Genomic DNA, 23813 nt, shown 5'->3' with positions numbered 1-23813 from the left:
CAGAGCTAAGTTTTGGAGGGCAAAAAACAGACACAGTGATCCTTTGACTATCTAGTTAAGCTCTGCCTAGACTGTTGTGTACATCTGAAAACTGCCCATTGACTTGTATTGAGGCTTCAATACAAATATATGGCAGACTTGAATTACAAAATTGTTTCTGTTCAGCTTGTGCTTCTCCATTCCACCCCTCCCACTAGAAGGTTGTAGTTCAGTTAGAAACTGTATAAAAAGAGAACAGTCAGATCCACTATTTATTTGCAGATAAGGACCAGTGTTCAGTAGGAGAGACTCTGCCAGACCGCATGAGTGACCAGAAGAAGACACTGAGATGGGATATCCTGTCACAGACCCTGGGTCACCAGCCTATTGACCAGAGAGCTACCTGGATGCCTGCACCACAGACCCTGGGCCAGCAGCCAGAGAGAGACAGGGACAGTTAGATCAGACCTTCTCTCAGCATGGAACCTTCTTCTACCAGAGGGGAGACTGGAGAAGAGAGCACAGTGCCTCGCCTGTTTTGCCTGATTTCCTCCAGTAAAGAAACAAACTGGTTTGCTGCAAATCTTGACTCTCTGGACTTTCCTATTGGGGTGCACCATGCCTTACCATCACCTCCGGAGAGCAGAAACACATGGTGACACTTCAACAGTGTCCGGGGAATCAGAAGAACAGAAAAATAACGGTGATGGTGAGTCTCCCTAAGTTGCATATAGCAACCAATCACCTTTGATTTTTCACAGCTACTTTGGTAAAGGAGGACCCCATAGATAAGGTTTCCGCTCAGAGGAAGATTTTTGAAGCGGAGACAAAAGTCCTGCATGCACTACTTTTGTCTCCGCTACAAAATCTTCTTCTGAGCATGCCTCTGCAGTCTGCATCGGGTCTTGGCTGTCATTCACGGAGCGAATGTCACGCACGGCATCCGCTCGTGTGAAACAGCCCTAAGGGCATCCCAAACCACCACCAGGCAGGAGGCTCCTCAAAACCAAGGTATGCCCTGAGGGAACAAGGGTGTGTCCTCTAATCACTGCATAGCCCAGGGAGCACCAGGGCGAGGACTGCCACTGTGAGTACTATTACTTCAATCAGTGCCACCACCACCACTGTTGTCCTCTTCCCCACTCCCTTTCTGGGCTCACTCATTTGGGACTTAAAGTAAGTGTGAAAAAAATATATGATAAAAAAAATGAAAATAAAAATGAATAAACAATAAAAAATATTTTAAAAACTTGCATTGCCGCATTCCAAAACGGCCAACCTATTCAAATATAAAAATATTTATCCTACACAGTGAATGGCGTAACAGGAAAACAAAAAATCGGCGATTCGCCAGTTTTTGGTTGCTTCACCTCGCAAAAAAAGTTGCATGAAACATGATCAAAACATTCATACACTCCAAATGTTATCAATAAAAACTATAGATCACCAAAAATGAGCCCTCACACAGCTCCGTAGATGTAAATATAAAAAAGTTATGGGGGTCAGAATATGGCGATGCAAAGAAAAAAGTATTAAAGAGCATTAAAACACAAGAAAAACTATAAAAATGTGGTATCGCTGTAATCATGGAATGAAATTAATTGGGCAGTTTTAACTCATAAGGAATGCTGTAAGAATGAAACCCATAAAACTGTGTCACCAATTATTATAATGGGCCCTGTAGTGCCCCCAGTAGTTATAGTGCTCCAAGTAGTTACAATGCCCCTCTAGTACTCCCAGTAGATATAATGCTCCCTATAATGCCTTCAGTAATTAGAATGGCCCCTCTAGTGCCCGAATAGGTATAATGCCCCAGTAGTACCCCAAGTATTAGTGCACACCTGTAGTGCCCCAGTACTTATAAAACCCCCTGTAGTTATAATGCCCCCCCCCACATAGTGTCTCAGTATTTATGCTGTCCCCTGTTAAGCCCCAGTATTTATGCTGCCCCCTTTTGTGTCCTCAGTACACTTGCTGCCCCCTGTTGTGTCCCAGTACTTATGCTGCCCCCCCTTTTATGCCCCTAGTATTCATGCTGCTCCTGTACTACCCCCCTGTACTGTCTTTCCCCAAAGTGAGTTTAAAAAAATAAGACAAAATTCTCACCGACTTCCGGATCCTTCCGCCATCTGCTATGCAGGCCACAGGCCACTTCTGGGCGTGTGGCCTGAGCTGCCAACTGGCTTAGGCAGTCAAGTTAAAGTCAAAGCGCCGCCTGTGTCTTGGCACAACTGCAAGATAGCTTTATTGCACCGCCTGAAACCTGGTGCAGGCAGTAGTGATGATGTCATCACATCGCGATCCTGTCCACTATTCTACTCTATCATAGGCCTCAGGGGTGGCCACTACATTCAGATCCCGGGACAAAACATCTGGGGCCCAAGTGCAGGGGGCTATAACTGATGGTAGGGGTCTCTTCTACAGGTGTTATTAGAGTTTTAGCCGTGACGCCAGTTGCATTTCTCCCCCTATGGAGAAGGTGATGGTGGAACCCAGGTGTAGGAATGCCAGAGTAGTATAGGGGTTGCCTATAGTGTCCATTTGGGTGCGGCTTTGCACTTGTCATGGTGCTCCTACCTGGATATCCGGAACCCCAAGCGTGGTCGTCCGAAGCAGTGATAAAAGGGTTAACAGATGAGGGGTTTGCAGAATAAATTGAGTCTAGACTGGTATTGCAGTATTTACTTATCGGCTGATGCTCGGATTTTGCAGAGTGTGTGCTTCAGATATACCCACAGATATCGATGATAATCAGTCATATTCAGTTTGGCTAATCCATCAGCTTTTCCATGTGGATGTTAGCATGCTCATTCTTTTTGATACTTTTTTCCAGTGCGCGTGGACAGGGGTACAAAAGCCCCATTCACTTGCATTAGAGTGCAGTGGAATGAGGGTGTACCCTGATTCCCCTGGGGCACAACCTGGTTTTGAGGTCTTCTGCCAGATGGTAATTTGGGGTGCCTTTTGTATTGGTAGGTGTTGTGGGCACATAGCAGGGTCCCAGATGAAGGTGGGGTGCAACCATGCAATACTGTGGCAATGCGGTTGTGGGTGCATGCAATGATGAGACCAATTTTGCAGCTTGGCAGTACGGTTCAAATACAGTAGTCACAGTTCTCTGCACGCATGGAATGGCTGATCACAAAGTTTGCAGTTTTCACAGTTCTTAAAGCTTCACAGGCTGCAAAGGTGGATAACAGGCCACGTTCTTGTCGCTGTAATGCTTCCCAATGCTGCTCTATTCTCACAAGCATCCAGACATGGGGGTGCAACACTTTTCTTGCTGTTTCTCTTGCTCACTTTAATTCTGTACTCAATGTGGTGCTACAAATTCCAAGTGGGGGTGAAGTCCTTAGCTGATCCACATTCTGCCTCCAAAGTAGGTCCAGGATCTTGAAGCTTTACATCTAGCCGTGGAGTCCAAAAGTTGCACACACGTTACCTCCACAGTCTCTTTTGCATGCACCTCCTCTCAAAACTGGGATGCTCCACAAATGTCTCTTTTTTCTCATTCCCTCAGAGACTGGTTTAAAGACTTTTTCTATCACACTGGCTGGTTCTCTAATCCGGGGCTGTTCTTCAGCTTGATTCCTGTTCCAAGAGTGGAACTGCTCCACCTAGCAATGGTTACTAATGGCCTTTTAAAAGAGTTCTTTTATCTGATACATTGGTGGCATATCGCTAGGCTAGTGAAGGAGAACATACCACTAACCCTCCATTCATTTCTATGGGAGTTTTGAAAATAGTCAAGCAAACATGCTCGGCTATTTTCGGGAATCCCATAGATAGAAATTAATGAAGGGTGGCCACATAATCATGGCTGCTCTCTGTGCAGTGGCCGGGTTTGGGGTGGCCCCAACGCTACATTGGGTCCTCCAGACACCGTTGAGGTGTCACCACGTGCTGCTGCTCTCCGGAAGGGGTGGTAAGTCGTGGTGCACCCCAATGGGAAATAAGTCCTGAGAGTCAGGGTCTGCAGTTATCCAGGATGCACCTTTACTGGAAGAATTCAGATACAAAACAATACAGGTGAGGCATAGGGCTGATTTTGTTAGGGAACAAATAATCCCTTCACCTATAATTGTTGGAATTAAAATTAAATGGGATACGAGCGCTCGGGAAACTGTCACAAACATTGGATGCATGTGGATCAGATTTCTCTTTAATTCAAAGACAAGCTCACAATAATATAGGCTTAAAACTGAAAAAAAAACATCACATGACAAACATGACATTTGCGGTTACAAGATATAAGTCATAAGACCATACAAGACCAGATAAGACCATAAGTATTTTTCCATTCCTGTTCCCCTCCCCCCCTTCCCACACTTCCTGAGGCTTCAGACTGAGGGGTGTGTGGGTGCAATCAATACACATTTTTTACCTTGTTTTTAGCTTTCTCATTATCTGTCTGTTTAACCATGTAAGCTCCATTTAGGACCTGACCTAAATCTCCCATATACACTAGATGGAGGACATGTTTATTAAAAAAAAAATTCTCATCCCTCACAGCTTCTACAGTCTCCTCCCTGGCAGAAGAAGGATTTGATGCTGAGGAAAGGCCTGAGCTAACTGTCCCTCTCTCTTTCTTCAAAAGGCTGGTACCCTGGTCCAAGGCCCACGGTCTGTAGCTCAGTAGTCCAGGTGGCTCCTAGGTCACAGGGCTGATAAACCATAGTCTGGTGGCTCAGCGTCTTCTTCTGGTCACTCAGTAGTCTGGCAGAGTCTCCCCCTCCGAGCACTGGTCCCTAACTGCAGAACACTAGGGGCTCTGACTGCTCTCCTTATATACATTTACTAGCTAGGCTGGAACCTTCTAGTGGGAGGGGTGGACTGGAGAAGCTCAGCACAAACAGATACAATGTTACACTTTCTGTCTCTCATAGACTTACAACCTTCAATAATACGCAATGGCAATGACATCAGTTTTTCCAGACAAAAGCAACAGAGCTCAAACCAGACATTAAAAAGGTCAGGCTGTCTGGGTTTGTTGGTAAACAAGTCTGGGTTTTTCCCAACAACATGCTCTTCGTTAACCTGTAGGATAACAGCGCCCTACATGTACGGCACTGGAAAGTGGGTCAGAAATCCCAGCGCCGTACAGCTACAGCGCTGTGTACACTTGGTCCCTGAGCGAAAATGATCGGTGACCGGGGTACGATGGCTGCTCTGCACAGCAGGCGGCCATCTTTCCTATGGGCACAGGGAGGTTTCTCTGACCCCTGCAGCACCGATCGCTGCCATTGGCCGGTTTCTGTAGACCGGCGAGTAGCAGCTCCGGATGGTTTTTTAGCCATTCATGGAGCTGCAGGGGGGTTGTACAGGGGTGACAGGTGCTGAACTAGACAGCACCTGTCTCCCCTGAGGTCAGGCAGGGGACACCAGTGTTTGGCGTCTCCTGCCAGCGCTGCGATTGGCTGGAACAACGCTCCAGCCGATAGCAGTGCTACAGCAGCAGAGGAAAGGGCTGAACCTGTTTGCAGGCAGCCATTCTAGCTGCTGACTGCGTGCAGAGAGGTTCTGTCCTTCTCTGTGCTGCTTGTTGGCTTGCTGGGACTTGACCACTGCGATTTGACCTTTTGCTGCTGAAAGAAGAAAAAAAGAACATCTGGAATTGCTGCTCTGATATATATTATTTTCATTTGCAGCAGTTCCAGATCACTAAACCACCCTCCATCCCTGTCATCCCTGTCCCTGTCCCCTGCATTTTTGGGGGGGTCTTTTCTTTTTTTTTTTTTTACAATTTTCCAGCTCTTCACCGCTTTTTCTGCGTGTCAGCTGTGACTGTCAAGTGCTGTTCAGTGCATACGTGCCTGATCAGCACCTGGGGGTTATTTTTTGCGCTCCCCACCACACATTTGTGCCAATTTTTCCTTTTTATTGTTCAAAAAGAAGAAATTGTAGTTAGGGCTTTATATAAATATTTATAGAGCTCTATATATATAGATGTAAGTTCATTTTTAGCCAGTGTGCGTGCTGCAGAAGCAGAAGAGCACCGATCAGTAGTGTCCTCATTTACATCTGCACATTTTATTTATTTATTTTTGTGTGAAAAGACCTGCAGTTAGTGGTAGTTTTATATATATATATATATATATATATAAAAAGGCCTGGGAAACATTGGGCTGAAACGTTGCCTGGGAAATAAATTGGGTCATCGCCTTTTCACCTGAAGTCGGAGTGCTGCCTCGTTTTTTGGATTTATTATACAGTGGAAGAGAGGCCTGCCTTCCCTGAGGATTTGCACCCTATCCACGCTGTCTAAATGTGCTGCTCCTTTATCTGTGTTTGTGTATATAAATATATATATAGCAAACAAAATAAAGTAGCAGCACACTACTAAATGCACTGAGACTGAGTCAACAGGTGAATGTGTGAACAGGGTCAAAAACATGACGCCAATACTTACGCTAGGTTCACATCTGAGCGTTCTGAAAGGAGCGTTCTGTATGCGCGATTGTACCGGCGTTTGCAATCGTGCATACAGAGACAAGCGAACGCCCATTGTTGCGCGTCCCCGAAAGTCTTTGTACGGGAACGCGCAACAATACGCCCCAAAGAAGCTCATGTACTTCTTGGGGCATCGGGCGTTTTACAGCGCGATCGTACGCACTGTAAAACGCCCAGGTGAGAACCATTCCCATAGGGAAGCATTGGCTTCTCCTTGTTGAGCGTTTAACAGCGCGTAGAAACGCTCAGGTGTGAACCCAGCCTTACTAATAAGCAGTGAAGAAGCTCTTAGCGCATATTATTGATCAAAAATATGTCGGGCCCATCTACCAGGCGACAAGGTAGCTTCTTATCAGATGGGACCTACTCTAACATGGAGTGTCCAGCTCCATTGTTAGGCCGAATGCACACGGCCGTTGTTCACGGCCGTGAGCGGTCCGTGGAACCGCGGCCTGGATTCCTGCTGAGTGCAGGAGCGCACGGCGTCATGGGTTGCTATGATGCCGTGCGCTCCCTGCTGCCGCCGCAGTACAGTAATACACTTGTATGATCTATACCAGTGTATTACTGTACTGCGGCGGCAGCAGGGAGCGCACGGTGTCATAGCAACCAGTGACGCCGTGCGCTCCTGCACTCAGCAGGAATCCAGGCCGCGGTTCCACGGACCGCTCACGGCCGTGAACAACGGCCGTGTGCATTCGGCCTTACTCTGATTAAAAGCACCAAGGGGTGGGAGATGGGTGGGGAGTGCTAAGTTCCAAATAGGATGCCTAGTCCTCTATAATATACATATACTTCACTCAGTCTTAGTGCATTTAGTAGTGTGCTGCTACTTTATTTTGTTTGCTGTATTATTTCCTGGTAGCTTGCACCTGCGATTGTCTCTGGAGGTGCTGTTCCGTTATTTGGTTATATATAAATATATTTATGGGAGAGGCTTACCTGTGATGAGGGGGGAAGCGCTTCCCCCGACCTAGCTGGCTGTGTTGTGCCGGAAGCCAGGAGCGAGGGTAAGCCTAGTAGTGGGCAAAGATAGACGAGGAGAGCAGAGTAGTGACCAAAAGCTTTTAATTCCACTCAGAGAGCAAGACTACAAAACGCCTGGGAAATCTCTACATTCGGGTTCGGGATGTATCTTGTGAAGCAGGAAAAGCGCCAACGACCCATGCATTTGATCACGTGCGCCGGAACCCCGCTTTTCGGAGCGAGTGTCCTGTGATGGCCAGTGGGTTATGGCCGAGACCTGAGGCCAGCGTTCTGAGGTAGGACACGAACTGGATTGACGTCAGGGGCCCCCCATGCCAAGGAAGCAGCGGGCCATCTAGGGGGGCATCTTGCAACAGGGCTAACAATTGACGGAGGACCATGACCAGGCACCAATCGTTCGAGGTTTTAAAACCTGACCTCCGAGGGAGGCCCATGCTGATTGGCCTTCGTGGAAGGGAGCCAGAGGACAAAATGGTCATGGGCCCAGGACAACTGCCGCACCTGCAACCCCTGACATTTAGGGGAGGTACTGGTAAACTCACCTGGCCTGAGGAACCCGTAAAACCCGAGATACATGGCTGCCTTAATAATTAAACTAGGAGAGTGCCCAAAAGGATGTCTATCCAGCGCGGACGACAGTCTCCCAAACATCTCGCCGGAGACAGGCTTTCTACGGGCGGTAGGGGCATCCCCGCACCTCTGGATCCCCCTGAGGGCTGCCTTGACTGCCTGCACTGAAGAAATGGAACCTCCATTTGGATTATGAAGCATGGCGCAGTGCTGTATCCCCGCTAGGTACAGCCCGATGGTGTTAAATGACAGCCTGAGATTTGCGGTGCCAGTGGGCTATGAACGCCAGGGTGTAGGAGACATCGTTCAAGCCACCTGCGGGTGGGACCTTAAAAACTTTGGAAACTTTGACGCCGGCTTGGTAGTTTCCTGATGGTATGGGAAAACCCCTGAGCGGTTCAGGCAAATGCGAACAACCTGTGGGAAATAAGACCTGAGCGATTCAGGGAAATACGTGACCTGAGTGAATCAGGAAAATACATACAACCTGGAAATACCGTCAACCCGAAAGAGACAGGAAAATACAAACCTGAGCGATTCAGGGAAATACATGACCTGAGTGATTTCAGGGAAAATACGTAAAACCTGAGTGACGCGGGTAAATACATATATATTTATGTAAATTTCAGTTAGTGTCAGTTTAGAATTTTGCACGAACACACTATCTGCGTGCTTGCATTTTGCATCCACTGAGCATCGATCAGTAGTGTCCATCACGGATCGCGTCTGCTCAGTTTGCACTGCAAGTTGTTTTTTTTTGTGCAGAAAATACATTTTTTTGTATATAAAAAAATCTCCTTTTTTTCTCCTAAATTTAATTTCAAATTTATTACAAGCCCCCTTTACGTGTGAAAACACAACATACACACCCCTCACACTAAATAAAGGTTTCACACGTCACACCCCAATAAAATAAAAATGGCCCGTCCACCCCAACGAGTATACTCAGCTAAAGAGGCATACGCCATGCTTGCCTCCGATACTGACTCTGCCAGTGAGGGAGAAGAGAATGCCACTTTCCTCTACTCCTCTACCCCCTCATCATCATCCGCTGATGAGGGACCCTCTAGAAGGCGCCGCCTCAGAACAACAGCGGAGGCAGCCCCCCAGAGTGAGCCAACACAGAAATTGTTCTTTTTTTTTCATCTTTTTCTCTGAAGATTTTAAAAATTTGATGGTAACCCAAACAAATGTATACGCCAAGCAATTTATTTCCCAGAACCCCACAATGCCATACGCTAAACCTCAAGGTTGGACCCCAGTAAATACAGCAGAGATGATGACCTTTTGGGGGCTCTTGCTGCATATGGGCGTTATTAAAAAGCCAAAGATTAATCAGCATTGGAGTGTGGATCTTGTACCACACTCCAATTTACAGTAATGCCATGGCCCGTAATAGATTCCAATCAATACTTACGTTTTTGCATTACAATGATAATGCACAGTGCCCACCCCAGAATGACCCCGCATTTGACCGTCTGTTCAAAATTAGGCCCATCCTTGACCACTTCAACCTAAAGTTCTCAGAAGTGTACACCCCAGAACAAAATGTGTGCGTGGACGAATCCTTATTACTTTTCAAAGGGAGGGTAAGATTCCGCCAGTACCTGCCCAGCAAGCGGGCAAGGTATGGCATAAAACAGTATAAAATCAGTGAGAGTAGCTCTGGGTACAAGTTCCAGTTTTATGAAGGGAAGGACACCCGGATTGAACCCCCAGAATTCCCCCCATCCTAGGAGTTAGTGGGAAGATAGTATGGGACTGCACCTACTGCTGGATTAGGGTTACTAAGTTCCAGAGGTACCGTGGTGTGCGGCACATTACGCAAAAATCAGAGAGGCCTCCCTAGATCCTTGGTAGGGCAACCACTAAGAAAAGGAAACAGTCGTGCTCTCCTCAATGAGAACATGTTGGTGGTTTAGTACAAAAGGGATGTCCTTTTGCTGATCACCATTCATAGTAACACCAGCTCCCCTGTACGTGGTACCACTACCACTGTCCCCAAACCAGACTGCATTCTGGACTACAACAGGCACATGGGCGGGGTGGATCTTTCAGATCAAGTTCTGAAGCCCTACAGTGCCACATGAAAAACAAAAGTATGGTACAAAAAGCCGGCCGTGCACATTGTACAGATGGTGCTGTACAATGCGTACGTCTTATTTAGATCTAGAGACCAGACAAGAACATTTCTACAATTTCAAGAGATGGTGATAAAGGCCCTAATTCTTCCAAACCAAACAATGGAGGGTCCCAGTACTTCTGCAACTTACCAGGTACAAGTTGTACCAGGGCAACATTCCCCTGGTGAAGTCCCCCAAACAGAGGAAGGTAAGGTCCCAAAAAAGATGCAGGGTGTGTTCCAAAAGGGGGATAAGGAAAGACACCATTTATTAGTGCGACACCTGCCCTGATAAACCTGGCCTCTGCATAAAGGATTGTTTCAGGATCTCCCACTCATCCATGGAGTATTAATTTAATTTCATCCTTGATTAACCCTGTAGTTTTAACACCTTAGATCTCTGATTTAGTCCGCATAGCTTACATATCCACTTTTCACCAACCACTACATATTAATTTCCGTGAAAAACTTGTTAGGTCAAAACTACCCTTTCCACCCCTTAAAATGTTCATACGGGGGTGCTCTTTCCAAAAAGGGGTCACTTCTTGGGGTTTTTAATTTCTGGGACCTCATGAATTTTTTAACATGCGACATGGCACCTAAAATCCATGTCTGAGTATTCAAGCCTGCAAAAAACACATTTTGCACTTTGCATCTTGAGCCCTGCTGTGCGCCCACACAGCCGGCTACAAGCACATGTGAGGTGTTGCTGTAGTCAGGGGGAAATGGGTAACAAAATGTGGGGTGCATTTTGTCCTGTTCCCCCTTGTGAAAGTGAAAAATGTGGATGTAAGGCAACTTTTTCTGGAAAAAAAAGTAATTTTTCATTTTAACAGCCAAGTGTTTCCTAATTCTGTGAGATGCCTGATGGGTCAAAGTGCTCACTAGACACCTTGAAATACTCCTTGAGGGGTCTATTTTCCAGAATGGGGTCACTTTTTGGGGGTTTCCACTGTAGGGCCATCTCAGGGTGTCTTCATATGCTCCTAAAAGCCAATCCTGCAAAATCTGTCCTCCAAAAGACCTACAGCGCTCCTTCCCCTTTGAGCCCTGCCATGCGCTCATACGACTGTTTTTTAGCAACTTTTTGGGGGGGTTTGTAAACTGGAGAATCAGGGTAATAACTAATGAGGTTTATTTGCCTTTTAACCCTTGCTATGTTACAGCAAAAATGGAAAATCTGAAAAAAATATAAAATTTAGAAATCTTACCTCAATTTCCCGTTAATTCTTGTGGAACAAAGTTTGTAACATCAGTTTTGAATAATTTGAGGGGTGTAGTTTCTAAAATAAGGTCATTTGAGGGTGGTTTTCTTTACATAAGCCCATGAAAATCACTTTATAACTGAATTGGTGCTTACAAAAATGGTTTGGGAAATTCTGTTGACATTTTGAAAAATTGAATCAAAAATTGTAAGCCTTCTAACGTGCTAAATAAATGAAATGACATTTACAAAATAAAGCCAGCATAAAGTAGAAAATGTAAAGTAATAACTATTTTGCCATAAAAGCAAAAAATACATTAAGAAAATAGTGAATTTTTCCAAAATTTCTGTCATTTTTGGGCTTTTTAATAAAAGAAAAAGGTGAAATACATCAACAGGGGGTGAAACCCTATGGCAGCTGTGGAAAATTGCCAGCTTCTCATTCAAAGTCCCAAAAGTCTCTCAGTATTCAATAACCCTTTCCACAGATTCTTGCAAATACAGTGATAATGAACAGGATATATATCACAACATACATATAATATGCAGTTACACAGTAAAAAACAGTATAAGTTAACTCTTTCAAGAGAAATAAAGTAAGAACTTTTAACTTTGCATAGGGGAAATACGCAGATGTCCACAAATGTCCAAACGTCAAAGTACCCCTGTTCCAGGGCAATACATCTGCTCACTTCAGGGGTCCCCGGAGATAGGTGAAGGTCTCACCTCTGAGACCCACACCTTTCTGACATTAGTGACATATTCTAACAATATGCCGCAAATCCATATCTCGTGGGTCCAGTTATTTGATTTTTCTTGCACCCCTAAATCCTTAGATCTCCCTGGCACGCAGTGGGCAAGCAAACAGCAGTCTATTAGTTACGCAGATACTGTATCTGTGCAGTTGTTCGATTACAGGTAGTCTGTTGTTCATGGTAGGGATTGTAGTCTCCAATCATTCTTTTAGGGCCTCTATTCTCATAGAGCCCTCCATTTACCCTAAATGTTTAGATGTCTAGTTTGGGGTTTGCATTAATTTTTGGGGTCTAGGTTAATGTCTGAAATTGTTTATGATGCTATGGAGCTTGGAAATGGCTGCCGTATAGAGGGGTCAAAGATGTCTTGGCATGACACTCTTCAGTCAAGGCGAAGAAAAGGAAAGAGATCTTCTACAATCAGATGAGACAACACCTGTGAGACACTGTACCCACAAGATAGAAATTGTCTAAAACGCCAGTCTTAATAAATGTGCCCCATAGTCTTATACTGTCCGCAGGGCCGGCATTGGGGGGGGGGGGGGCAAACTGGGGAATTACCCAGGGCCTCAATTCTCTAAGAGGCCTCCTGCTTCAGTGTTGCTGTTCAGCTGAATGTCCGAGGAAGCAAACGGGTGGACAGCTGAACTTTACAATGCAGTGTAAAGTCCCCTCCCTCACATATAAGAGAAATCATTACCACAGTGCTGACAGGACCTGCCATAATGTCATATGCAGGAGGCGGAGCTCAGCAGAGAAGAGAAGAGGGGATGAAGGACCTGTGATGACCTCACCATCATGTGACCAGAACAGGAGGCAGAGCTCAGCAGTGCAGTAAAGTAATGAAGAAGAAGACCATGTGAAGAAGTATGGATTCAATGTAAGTGCCAGGGAAATGCTTGGAGTTGTAGTCCTCTCCTCTTATACCTCCTGTTATGTAATATCAGAGTACATTACAAGAGGAGGTATGAGGAGAGGGCTACAACTCCCAGCATATCCAGATTGTTATGTAATATCAGACTACATTACAAGAGGCGGTATACCATCAAAGCGCAGAGCGTCACAGCCAGGGAGGAAAAAACCTCACCTTCTCCATGGCTGTGACGCTCTGCGCTGTGATTGGACAGCGCTACAGCCAGGGGGAAGGAGACGCCCATTGAGAAAAAAAGAAGTCTCCTCCCCATTGCTCCGATGCTATCAATTAGCATACAGAGCGTAAAAATATACCAAGGGCCACAGCGGGCGAACAGAGCGGCGCCCAAGAATAATAGTAAGTGCAGTGAGATCCCTGGGTGCCGCGCTACATATCCTGATAGTTAGTTTACAATGTTTGGACCCCTGAAAGGTCCTCTTTAACTGACAACTGTCCAGCCTGTTACAAGGATTACAGCTAAACCAATATCTGAGTCATATCTTTAGGCCATATAAATGAACTGTACTGACTACCTGGAGACAAGTGATTTAAGTAAAATTTCAACTGTTTTACTACAACTGACGCCTTATCTTTTCCACTACCAACCTTTGCACCTAACGGTGCTGGCGTCATGAACAACCGGGGTCCCAGCCTCAAAAGCACCCTAAACACCTATATTATCAAGGGCACCTCAACTACCATCTGGCTGGTGATCCCTGTACTAGAGAGTGCCCCGGAGGATTTAGTGCTGTCTTCCTCATCACTGCACGCCGGTCCAGGGAGCTCCAAAAATCGTGAGTATGACTACTACCCCCATCAGCCCACCGTACGCTCACAGAATGCCCCTGCCGTCCGGTTCACTGCAAATTCAACCTGGTCCATTCACAACGGATGCCGATGGTTGTATTATCGGTAACGGAAGCGTTTTTGCTGAACCCTGCCGGATCCAGCAAAACACTAGTGCGAAAGAAGCCTAGGCCTCAAGCCTGTGAGGCATTAGAACAGAGCAAGAAGCCGCAATGACATCACTGCAACCTCCTGCTTTGGGTCTTTATTTATTTATTTTTATACTAAATGTCCACACTGCTGGGGGCACCAGGGGTGGGGGGAAGGAGATCGTTATATATACTTGGCACTACTAGGGAGGAATGGAGGAGCATTATATATTGGAGCTACAGGGGAACATTATATATATATATATATATACACTGGCACTATGGGGGGGAGCATTATATATTGGAACTAGTGGGGCACTACAGGGGGACATTAGAGCCACTGGGAGCATTATGGTTATATTATTACAACTAAAGTACTGTAGGGGCATTATTATTACTTGATGCAATATGGCGGGCATTGCTACTAATGGGGGCTATTTTTGGGAGTATTACCATTACTAATGAGGGCAGTCTGGGTGTGTAGTATAGTGTTTGTGGACATGGGGGGAGCACAACAGGCACAGTATTGGCGGTAGCTTCAAGAGGTTCTCCGGGTTTTTTCATATTGATGACCTATCCTTGGGTAATCAATATTAGATTGGCGGGGGTCTGACACCTGACACTCCCAACGATCAGCTGTTTGAGGAGACGGCGTGCGCTGTGCGCACGTGTCGTATCCCTTCTCTCTGCCTCTCTGCCTGCTCTATGGGATAGCAGCAGTGAACAGCACGCGTCATCTCCTCAAACAGCTGATCGGCGGGGGTGTCGGACGTCGGACTGTGCTTTTAGCACATTATTACAAGATGTGGGCCCCCTCTTTTGATTTTGCCCAGGTCCACATTTTGTCTAAAACCGGCTCTGACTGTCCGTGGTGAATGGACTCCCTTTTGACAAGGAGAAAGGTAGTATCCATGTTGTCTATTTATTCTTACATTTGCAGGAGGAATGATAGAGCAACAGTACAATGCAGAGCTGAAAGAAAAGATGCTCCATTGCTCCAGAATGGTCATTTCATTTGTAGCAGACATGTCAGGAGAGGTGACAGCTCCACTAACTGTTATGTGTTCTGCATGTGACTCAGCGGTGCTGTATTCTCTTTCAGAGAGTCTTTAGTCTTCGTAGATTGGTGCCTGCGCAGTATGTGGTCACTGCATGGCAGTAGTATAGGTTATATCGGTGCTGGTTTGGTGGTAGTGTCAGGGCCGCACCGCCAATTAGGCGAGGTGAGGCGATCATCTCAGGCGGCGCAGCCCTGGTGACAAGTGGGGGGCGGCAGGGCAGGGAGAGATGAGCGCGTCCTCAGGACAGCGATACAGATGGAGTCTGCGGGGCAGGGGAGAGGAGTCTCCCTTCCCCGTTCCTCTGACAGGCTGCAGGCACTAGGCCTGCAGCCTATCAGAGGCCGGTGCAGGCGGCGCGATGACGTCATTGCGCCGCCTGAGCCGTACAACGCAGGACACATGCCGGAAGAGGCCTGCATCGCATCGCTGCCAGCCTGATGGAGGTAAGTATGTGTGTTTATTATTTTTAGATGGTACACTACAGGAGAGGAGCGCTATGGGGGCACTTCTTACTGGCACATGATTGGGGGGGCATCTATGGGGGGCACTTCTTACTGGCACATGATTGGGGGCATCTATGGGGGGCACTTCTTACTGGCACATTATTGGGGGCATCTATGGGGGGCACTTCTTACTGGCACATTATTGGGGGCATCTATGGAGGCACTCCTTACTGGCACATTATTGGGGGCACGTCTTACTGGCACATTATTGGGGGCATCTATTAGGGGCACTTCTTACTGGCACATTATTGGGGGCATCTATGGGGGCACTCCTTACTGGCACATTATTGGGGGCACTTCTTACTGGCACATTATTGGAGGGCACTATGGGGGCATCTACTGAGGCCACAAAGAAGGGGTATTTTATATGGGGAAGAGGGGGAGAGGAACACTATGGGTGCATCTACTGAAGCTACAAAGAAGGGGTATTTTATATGGGGGCTCTGTATAGGAGCATTTTATACTGGGACACGTTATGGTGGGTACTATGGGGGAGAGGAGTACTATGGGGTCATCTACTGGGGCACTATATAGGGGCATTTTATACTGGCACATTATGGGGGCACTATGGGGACATTGGCTCAACTGGGGGCATTAAAAGGGGGTATTTTTTGCACTTGCACAAATTATAAGGGGGCATTTTTGTACTGTCACATTATAAGCAGAATTACTACTACTGGGGGGCATTATGGTGGGTTTTATTAATACTGGGGGTCTATGAGGGACATGATTACTAGTATGGGCACTATGGGAGCATTATTACTTCTGGGGCACAGTGGGGACATGTTGGGGGCACTGTAGGAGCACTATTACTACCATGTGTGTTCTAGCAGATAATTATTACTATTGGTGGGACTTTGGGGAGCACTATTACTGTGGGGGCCCCTTGGCACAGTATCAGCTTCACAGTTATTTGGGGGGGGGGGGGGGGGCGTTATGTTTGCACTATTAGTGTCATGGGCACTGTGTGCCAATAATTACTGAAGGGCACTATCTGCATGGTACTAGTATTATCAGGGGGTTTATCTGTTTCTGCAGTATAATATTGGGGAGCACAGCGGCACAGTATTGGAATCGGTAGGATGATTTGTCCAGAAGATGGGAGGATGATGGAAAAGTAGTAAACTAAGATTTTTTTTGTGGAACTGCAGAGGCGAGAAATGGCTGAAAAATGGTTGTCTGGTCTGAAAGGAGAAGATGAGGAAAGAGAAAATCTACATCAAAGGATATAAGAGTTATGGGGCGCTGTATTACCCTGTATGTTCTGTACTGATATACGTAATGTTAGGAGGAAAGGGGTTAGGTTGAGAATTTGGTATGGGGGGGGGGGGGGGTGCTTTTTCAATTTTCACCTCAGGCAGCAGAAAGGCTAGGTGCACCCATGTGATAGGTCTTTATATGCTTTGCTTTTATTTCCCTTCCTGTGCTGGTGGTGCAGGTTACATAGTAAGAACTGGTGAGCGTCGTGACCAAGTAAAGCAAAATTCGCTCAAGCATGAATTACGTGGATTTTTCTGCCATATGGGCAGCGGTTATATTGTATGTGAGCTGGTGGGCATTGTGTACCAGGGCTGCTTTTAAGTCCCAGTCTAGCCCCCATTTCAGTACCCCAGGAAATACTGTACCATTTTCCCTACCAGACCATACCATATTTAGTTGCACAGTGCCATGTGTCATCATCTTCTGCTCTGTCGGGGCAGGCAACAGCTGGAGGCACAAGAAGTTTCCATATCTTCACATCGATATTAATTATTACAGTTGCCATCTACCATATCACGTGTAGTTCCCTTAGGGTACGGCCATGCGGTCAGGTCTGGAAGCCAAAACCACAAGTGAATTAAAAAAAGAAGTTAAGTTGTGTCTGTCCTTTATACTTTCTCTCCTTTTATGAATGACTCCTGATTTTGGCTTCCAAAACTGCATGCAGAAACCTGACCTTGTGGCCATACCCTTACCTTATACTCCAACCCCAAAAATTTCCCCCCCTTCCCCAATGCCCAGGCCCCTCACAATCTGTGTTAGGAGCCAGGGCATTTGGGGGGGGGGGGGGCATTTTGGGGCTTGGATAAGCCCTTTAAGTAGAACATGCAATCTTTTATTTTTGTTATGAGATATGCAGTACACCTGTGCAGGAAGTATTTGCAAATGGTTTGTTATTTAATATTACATAATGCAATGTTATGTCATATATTGTTATATTATCCCTTGTAACGCCTTGTATACTCCTAGCATAGCTGTGTATAGTAGTGACAAGGTTAACTTACTCTGACACAGCCATAAACAATAGGTTGTTAGGTGGTTGCTGGCTCTGTCCCTAGCTGTAGGGTGTTCTAGGAGATGCTAAGGACGAAGTAAGGATGGGAAAGAAGCAAAGTCCATGTGCTCCCTTTTCTCAGGCCTCAGGATTCAGAGACTATCAGATCTCTGTTTTATTGCTGCAAGATCTACAACGAGAGAAAAAGGAGAACATTCAGAAATATGCATGACCAAGCGACAAGTCAGTAAGAAAGGTAGCCGCTATTGAGGACAATACAGACTTTACTGCCATGGAGGGATTACAACTAAAGACACCCTACACACTTAAGGAACGACTTTGCCAGTCGTAGCTTTCAACCTGTACGCCACAGTGCGCATTACAGGCATCACTGCAAAAGTATACTGCCATAGAGTTCTACTGAGAGAGAGACTTTAGCAAGCTAAAGAGGAAAGAGGGCCATAACTCCCATCCTTGCCTGAATCCATACATTGGACAAGGTATGTGATGCACAGGAGTGACAAAATCTATGGTGGAGGTGCTCACAGTAAAGAGGAATCACCCTTCCTCTGAGATAATGGTAAATGGTATACAAAAATACTGGGCACTCTCACTCTTTATAGAACCTTATAGTTTATTGGCAAAGTAAAAACAGTAGGTTCAAACAATAGATAGTGAAATAAAATCCAGAGTATAAAATCAATTGGCATATATGCTACAATACTAAAAAGATACTACAACTAATCGCTAAAATATATACACTCTGGTTGGTTTGGGTTAGAGCCTTTGTACTGAATAATAAACCAGTCTAAGATCTATAAATTAGGTGACTGCTAATGTCCCAATTTGGGTATGTAAAACCCCAAAGTTCGCGTCTCCTCCAATTGGATAAATATAAAAGACTTATAGTGAGTTGCAGTGATTGTTTCAGCGGCATCCCGCTAAACTCACTGTTCAGCAGAGTCCCGCTGTATTCTTTCCATAAGCGATTTCTTCTGCTGGTATTCCGGTACAGTTGGTTACTGTGTGGAGCCCTCGTGAGTGCTTCTACCATACCCCCTTAGTTGCTCTTAGGTGCCGCTCCATTATATCTGAGAGCCGGTATCTTACGAGCTTGTTACCTCCGTCTTCCGCGCTAAATCTTAGTCCATTAGGGGGGTCTTACACCAAACGCGTTTCAGGGCTTACTATCACCCCTTTCTCAGTGGACCACTGCAGTTCAGTGAAGATAAATGTTTGTGCTTCTAAGGGCTAGACAGATTTTCTGACCAATCATTGGTCAGGTGGCCGTTTACACACATAGATCTTTTGCTATACACGCCAACTATTGGCCTGATTGGACAGAAATTTGTCAGATTAACTCTGGCCTGCTTTCCTGACTCCTACGCCATACAATGGCCATTGCACTCTACACGCCCCGGCCTTGCACCCATCTAGACAATTAGCATCAAGGGAACCCCAGCTACCAAGGAGGCAGGAGCCCCAGTATCAGGATGTGCCCGGGGTAAGAAAGGGTGCACCCCCTTTCACTGCACAGCCTTAGGGAACAACAAGTCTGAGGACAGACACTGTGATTGACTGTGACAGCCGGAGCCACAACCACTCTGGCTCCTCACAAGTTCCTGCAGATGTTCATAAATGGGCCCTACACATATAGTAGAGTACGTCAGTAATTTCTGAGAACAGTATGCTCCTAGGTCCATTTCAACATATTAAGGTCATTACCAGTCAAAAGCATTCCTTGATGATTTGCCAGTACCTGGGAACATATCCAGCAATATGTGGTATTTAGCTTCTTGGCCGCTTATTGATGTAGGAGCTAGATGGAGTTCTTCTGCTATTCTCCTTTCACCTGTGTATGATGGCTCAAAACAAAGAAAAGCAGGCAAGACAGCCAATGCATTTTGGAGGTATTTAAATTTTGGCCTTACCATTTTGGTGCAGGTTTGCGTCACTGACCTGAAAATGAATAGTCTTACCATGAGAAGCGTGAATTCAATATGGCTTCTGCTACAGGAAAATATGGTTCCGAGCCAGACCCTCAGTCCAAACACCACACAAAATATACCTAGTAAATGCATATGATTAGAGATGAGTGAAGCAAACTTTGGATCCTAGATCTCGAAACTTCAGATTAATGCTGTACGAAGATCCATCTCTGTACATCATTAAAATATACGGCCTCCTATGAGGTGAAGTCAGTTATTCCCGATGTCTCGTGAGAATTCGGTGAATAACTTCAGTATTTGATTTTTAAACGGGAAAACTTTTTAAAACTTGGACACGAACTCAGCTTCGGTTCCCAGGTACTGCCATCAACTGCGCACCAGCCCAGAAGGTGTTAATGAGTCATCTTGGATCCGCGCTTCAAGCGTTGAACTCCAGATTGGGAAAACAGTGCATACATCCAGCCAAGAGTGGGAAAGGAACGGCCCATGTATTGAGTAGAACCTAAAGCTCAGCAAGGGTGAGGAGGCAGCTCAGGGTGTCCAGCACCATTAGCTGCACACTATTTGTTTATTTTGCATAGGAAAGTTTCCAGTGATGAAGCCCTTGTGTTTGGAACACAAAAGACTGTTACTAGAAGCTGCCATATTGCTGAATCCATTTGAAGAGAGATGGCATGAGTCCACCATGTGTCAAAGTAAGGAAAATGGCAGCAAGAAGTCTGAGTGGTCTTCCATGATGTGGGGCTATAAACCCGAATTGATGGAGCTGCTGGAGCAGTTGAGGGTAGACTGAGAGCATGTTCTGCCACCCACATTAACATCGTGACCAGCACTAGCAGGTGCAGCGATAGTAGGCAGAGCTTCTGCTTTGTCGCCCAGCCAGGGAATGACACACTTTGCTACTCTAACTCCTGTGGGCCGAGGCCAGAAGTTTATGACATCTGCATCAGAAATACAACAAGACGCATTAAAAAAGAAGACTGTCCATTTCTGCTTTCCCCATCACAGTCATCACTGTAAGCCCGACCATCAAGGTCACTGCTGGGCCCAGCTTCATCTATAGTTGCCCTGGAAGTGGCCGGTGGAGCAACAAGTGAAACACTGAGCAGAACATCATGCCAGCATCTGCCCACCTACACCCTTGCCACCACCGTTGGAGCCGGACATCCTTCACGCTGCAATGGCAGCCCTACTTCATGCGACAAGAGGGTGCCTACAACCTTGAGCCTACAGTTCTATGTTTCACCATCAGAGGTCACCAGGAGACCACAGGTGAAACCCCTGCTAAAGCCCAGCGGAGCCACCTGTGGGAGATCCTTAAGATGAACCAGAGGATGAGGGACCTAATTGTTTAAGCTGTTTTGCTCATCTCTGGAAGAAGAAGAGAACTGTGAGAGAGTGTGACAGGGTGAAAGACTGCATAACATTTACGATTTGTGTGTTTCTTGCCCTTTATAACTGCCCTAGTTCCCCCTTCAACTTAAAGGGACTCCACCATCTTTAAATCACCAAGTTGTACACGTTGCACTTCCTCATCCCGTCTCACACTAAACTCACACACCTGAGATGCTACGGAACATTTAAGGTCACATACCCAAAAAAAGACTCTGACTTTGCTATAGCACTTTGTGCCTTGTCTTCAGCAAAGTTTAAGGAAATCACAAAAAGAAAAGACTCAAACGAACCTGAGCTCTTTGGAATTTTTTATTTTCAATGTTCAAGTAAAGTACCCAAATGCCATGGACTCTCATGTACTTGAGCCACAATGAGCCCTGGTCTTGCACTATTAAGGACTTTAACGTTTACCAAGGCCTCAAAGCCAGAAAGTGTTTTACAGTTGCCCAGCTACCAGGATATGAACTCAGATGTATTTGAGCCCCTGTAGCTAGTTATGTAGGCACTCCATCCTATGGACTGTCACTCGGGACATATATACTCTGCCGCCTTGATAGTTAGCTAGTGCCTTGGCTTCGTATTGTTTAATTTATGCATGTGCCTTAACCATTTGCCTTGCAGCTGCAGAACACAAAAACTGAACCAGTTGGTACCTACGTCTTTGAGCTCACGCATCCTGTTACCAATGGTGAGCCAAGCACCAATCCGAGGATGGATTGTCTTTCAATAGGGGTGTGTGCAGTACCCAAGAGCACAGGATATCTGCAAATTGTTTGCTGTTTAATGCCTGTCAGGAAGCTTGGGTGGGGATCCTGTATCCGCCCCCTTGCTGACTCTGGAAACTAGGGAAGAAGCAGGTCACCTCCTAGACAATGCTAATCTGGGCCCTGACTACCTATCAATATGAATAGATCTTGAAGGTAGGAATATTCATATGCAGGAAACCTAGGCCCTGATTTCCCTATAAGGCCCTGAAATAAGGTTAGAACCAGAGACAACCCATTCCTCCCCAGATGGACAAATAGAAGTCTTTGTCTCTTGACTAGATACAACAGGGAATATAACAAACACAAACAAACGTGACACTTAACTTCTGTAGAGATGGACGAACAGGAACACCAGAGACGACCTCACACCAGCTCAGCCAAACCCAAATGAAGCTATCTTCCGCATAGTCAGAAGGGTGGGGTCAGACTATAAAGGGTAGAAGTGATCACCACTGAGCAACAGCTGAGAAAAGTGAAGTGGTCATTAACCCTATCAACACTGAATCAAGAGAAGTCAAGGAAGCTGTTAGATTCCTCCACGCTCAGTCAGTCTCCCTGATCTCCTGACACCAGTCACCTGAGGGACCGTGACAGTTCTAGCCTGGAGTTAGATAGTAGTGGAAGAGTGAGAAAGCAACTCCATTTACTCCTTTCCTCACAGGACTGGACTAAAGCTACAGAGACTCAACAAGAGTCAGAAAGAGACTTTAGTAAGATAAGAGGGAACTTTGCTAATGCACCCTTCCACACTTTTAGACAGTTTGGCTAGCCGTATCTTGATGGGTGACTAAAATAATAGACGGTGGAGGTGCAGTAGACATCGCATATCTAGATTTTAGTAAGGCTTTTGACACTGTCCCACATAGAAGACATCAATAAACTGCAGTCATTGAGCATGGACTCCCATATTGTTGAGTGGATTAGGCAGTGGCTGAGGGACAGACAACAGAGGGTTGTAGTCAATGGAGAACATTCAAAACAAGGTCATGTTACCAGTGGGGTTCCACAGGGATCTGTACTGGGACCAATTTTGTTTAATATCTTCATAAGTGATATTGCAAAAGGCCTCGATGGTAAGGTGTGTCTTTTTGCTGATGACACAAAGATATGTAACAGGGTTGATGTTCCTGGAGGGAAACGCCAAATGGAAAAGGATTTAGGAAAACTAGAAGAATGGTCAGAACTCTGGCAACTGAAATTTAATGTGGATAAGTGCAAGATAATGCACCTGGGGCGTAAAAACCCAAGGGCAGAATATAGAATATTTGACACAGTCCTGACCTCAGTATCTGAGGAAAGGGATTTAGGAGTAATTATTTCAGAAGACTTAAAGGTGGGAAGACAATGTAATAGAGCAGCACGAAATGCCAGCAGAATGCTTGGATGTATAGGGAGAGGTATAAGCAGTAGAAAGAGTGAGGTGCTTATGCCGCTGTACAGAACACTGGTGAGACCTCACTTGGAGTATTGCGCGCAGTACTGGAGGCCATATCTCCAGAAGGATATAGATACTCTAGAGAGAGTTCAGAGAAGAGCTACTAAACTAGTACATGGATTGCAGGATAAAACTTACCAGGAAAGGTTAAAAGACCTTAATATGTATAGCTTGGAAGAAAGAAGAGACAGAGGGGATATGATAGAAACTTTTAAATACATAAAGGGAATCAACTCGGTAACAGAGGAGAGCATATTTAAAAGAAGAAAAACTACTACAAGAGGACACAGTTTTAAATTAGAGGGGCAAAGGTTTAAAAGTAATATCAGGAAGTATTACTTTACTGAGAGAGTAGTGGATGCATGGAATAGCCTTCCTGCAGAAGTGGTAGCTACAAATACAGTGAAGGAGTTTAAGCATGCATGGGATAGGCATAAGGCTATCCTTCATATAAGATAGGGCCAGGGACTATTCATAGGATTCAGATATATTGGGCAGACTAGATGGGCCAAATGGTTCTTATCTGCCGACACA

General features: G+C 45.8%; 1 protein-coding gene across 1 annotated transcript in view; it reads left to right on the top strand.

Moving 5' to 3' along the window:
- The first annotated feature begins 473 nt into the window (after positions 1-473).
- TMEM269 (transmembrane protein 269) overlaps positions 474-23813 on the top strand; it is a 132634-nt gene continuing 109294 nt past the window's right edge. Inside the window, exon 1 of the mRNA XM_044282438.1 lies at positions 474-688. Within this exon, the coding sequence (XP_044138373.1) occupies positions 598-688 (91 nt within the window). The 5' untranslated portion in view covers positions 474-597. The remainder of the gene's footprint in view (positions 689-23813) is intronic.

The sequence above is a fragment of the Bufo gargarizans genome, chromosome 2 (assembly GCF_014858855.1).
Source record: "Bufo gargarizans isolate SCDJY-AF-19 chromosome 2, ASM1485885v1, whole genome shotgun sequence".
Classification (NCBI taxonomy): Eukaryota; Metazoa; Chordata; class Amphibia; order Anura; family Bufonidae; genus Bufo; species Bufo gargarizans.
This window is presented reverse-complemented; position numbering and strand designations above follow the sequence as displayed.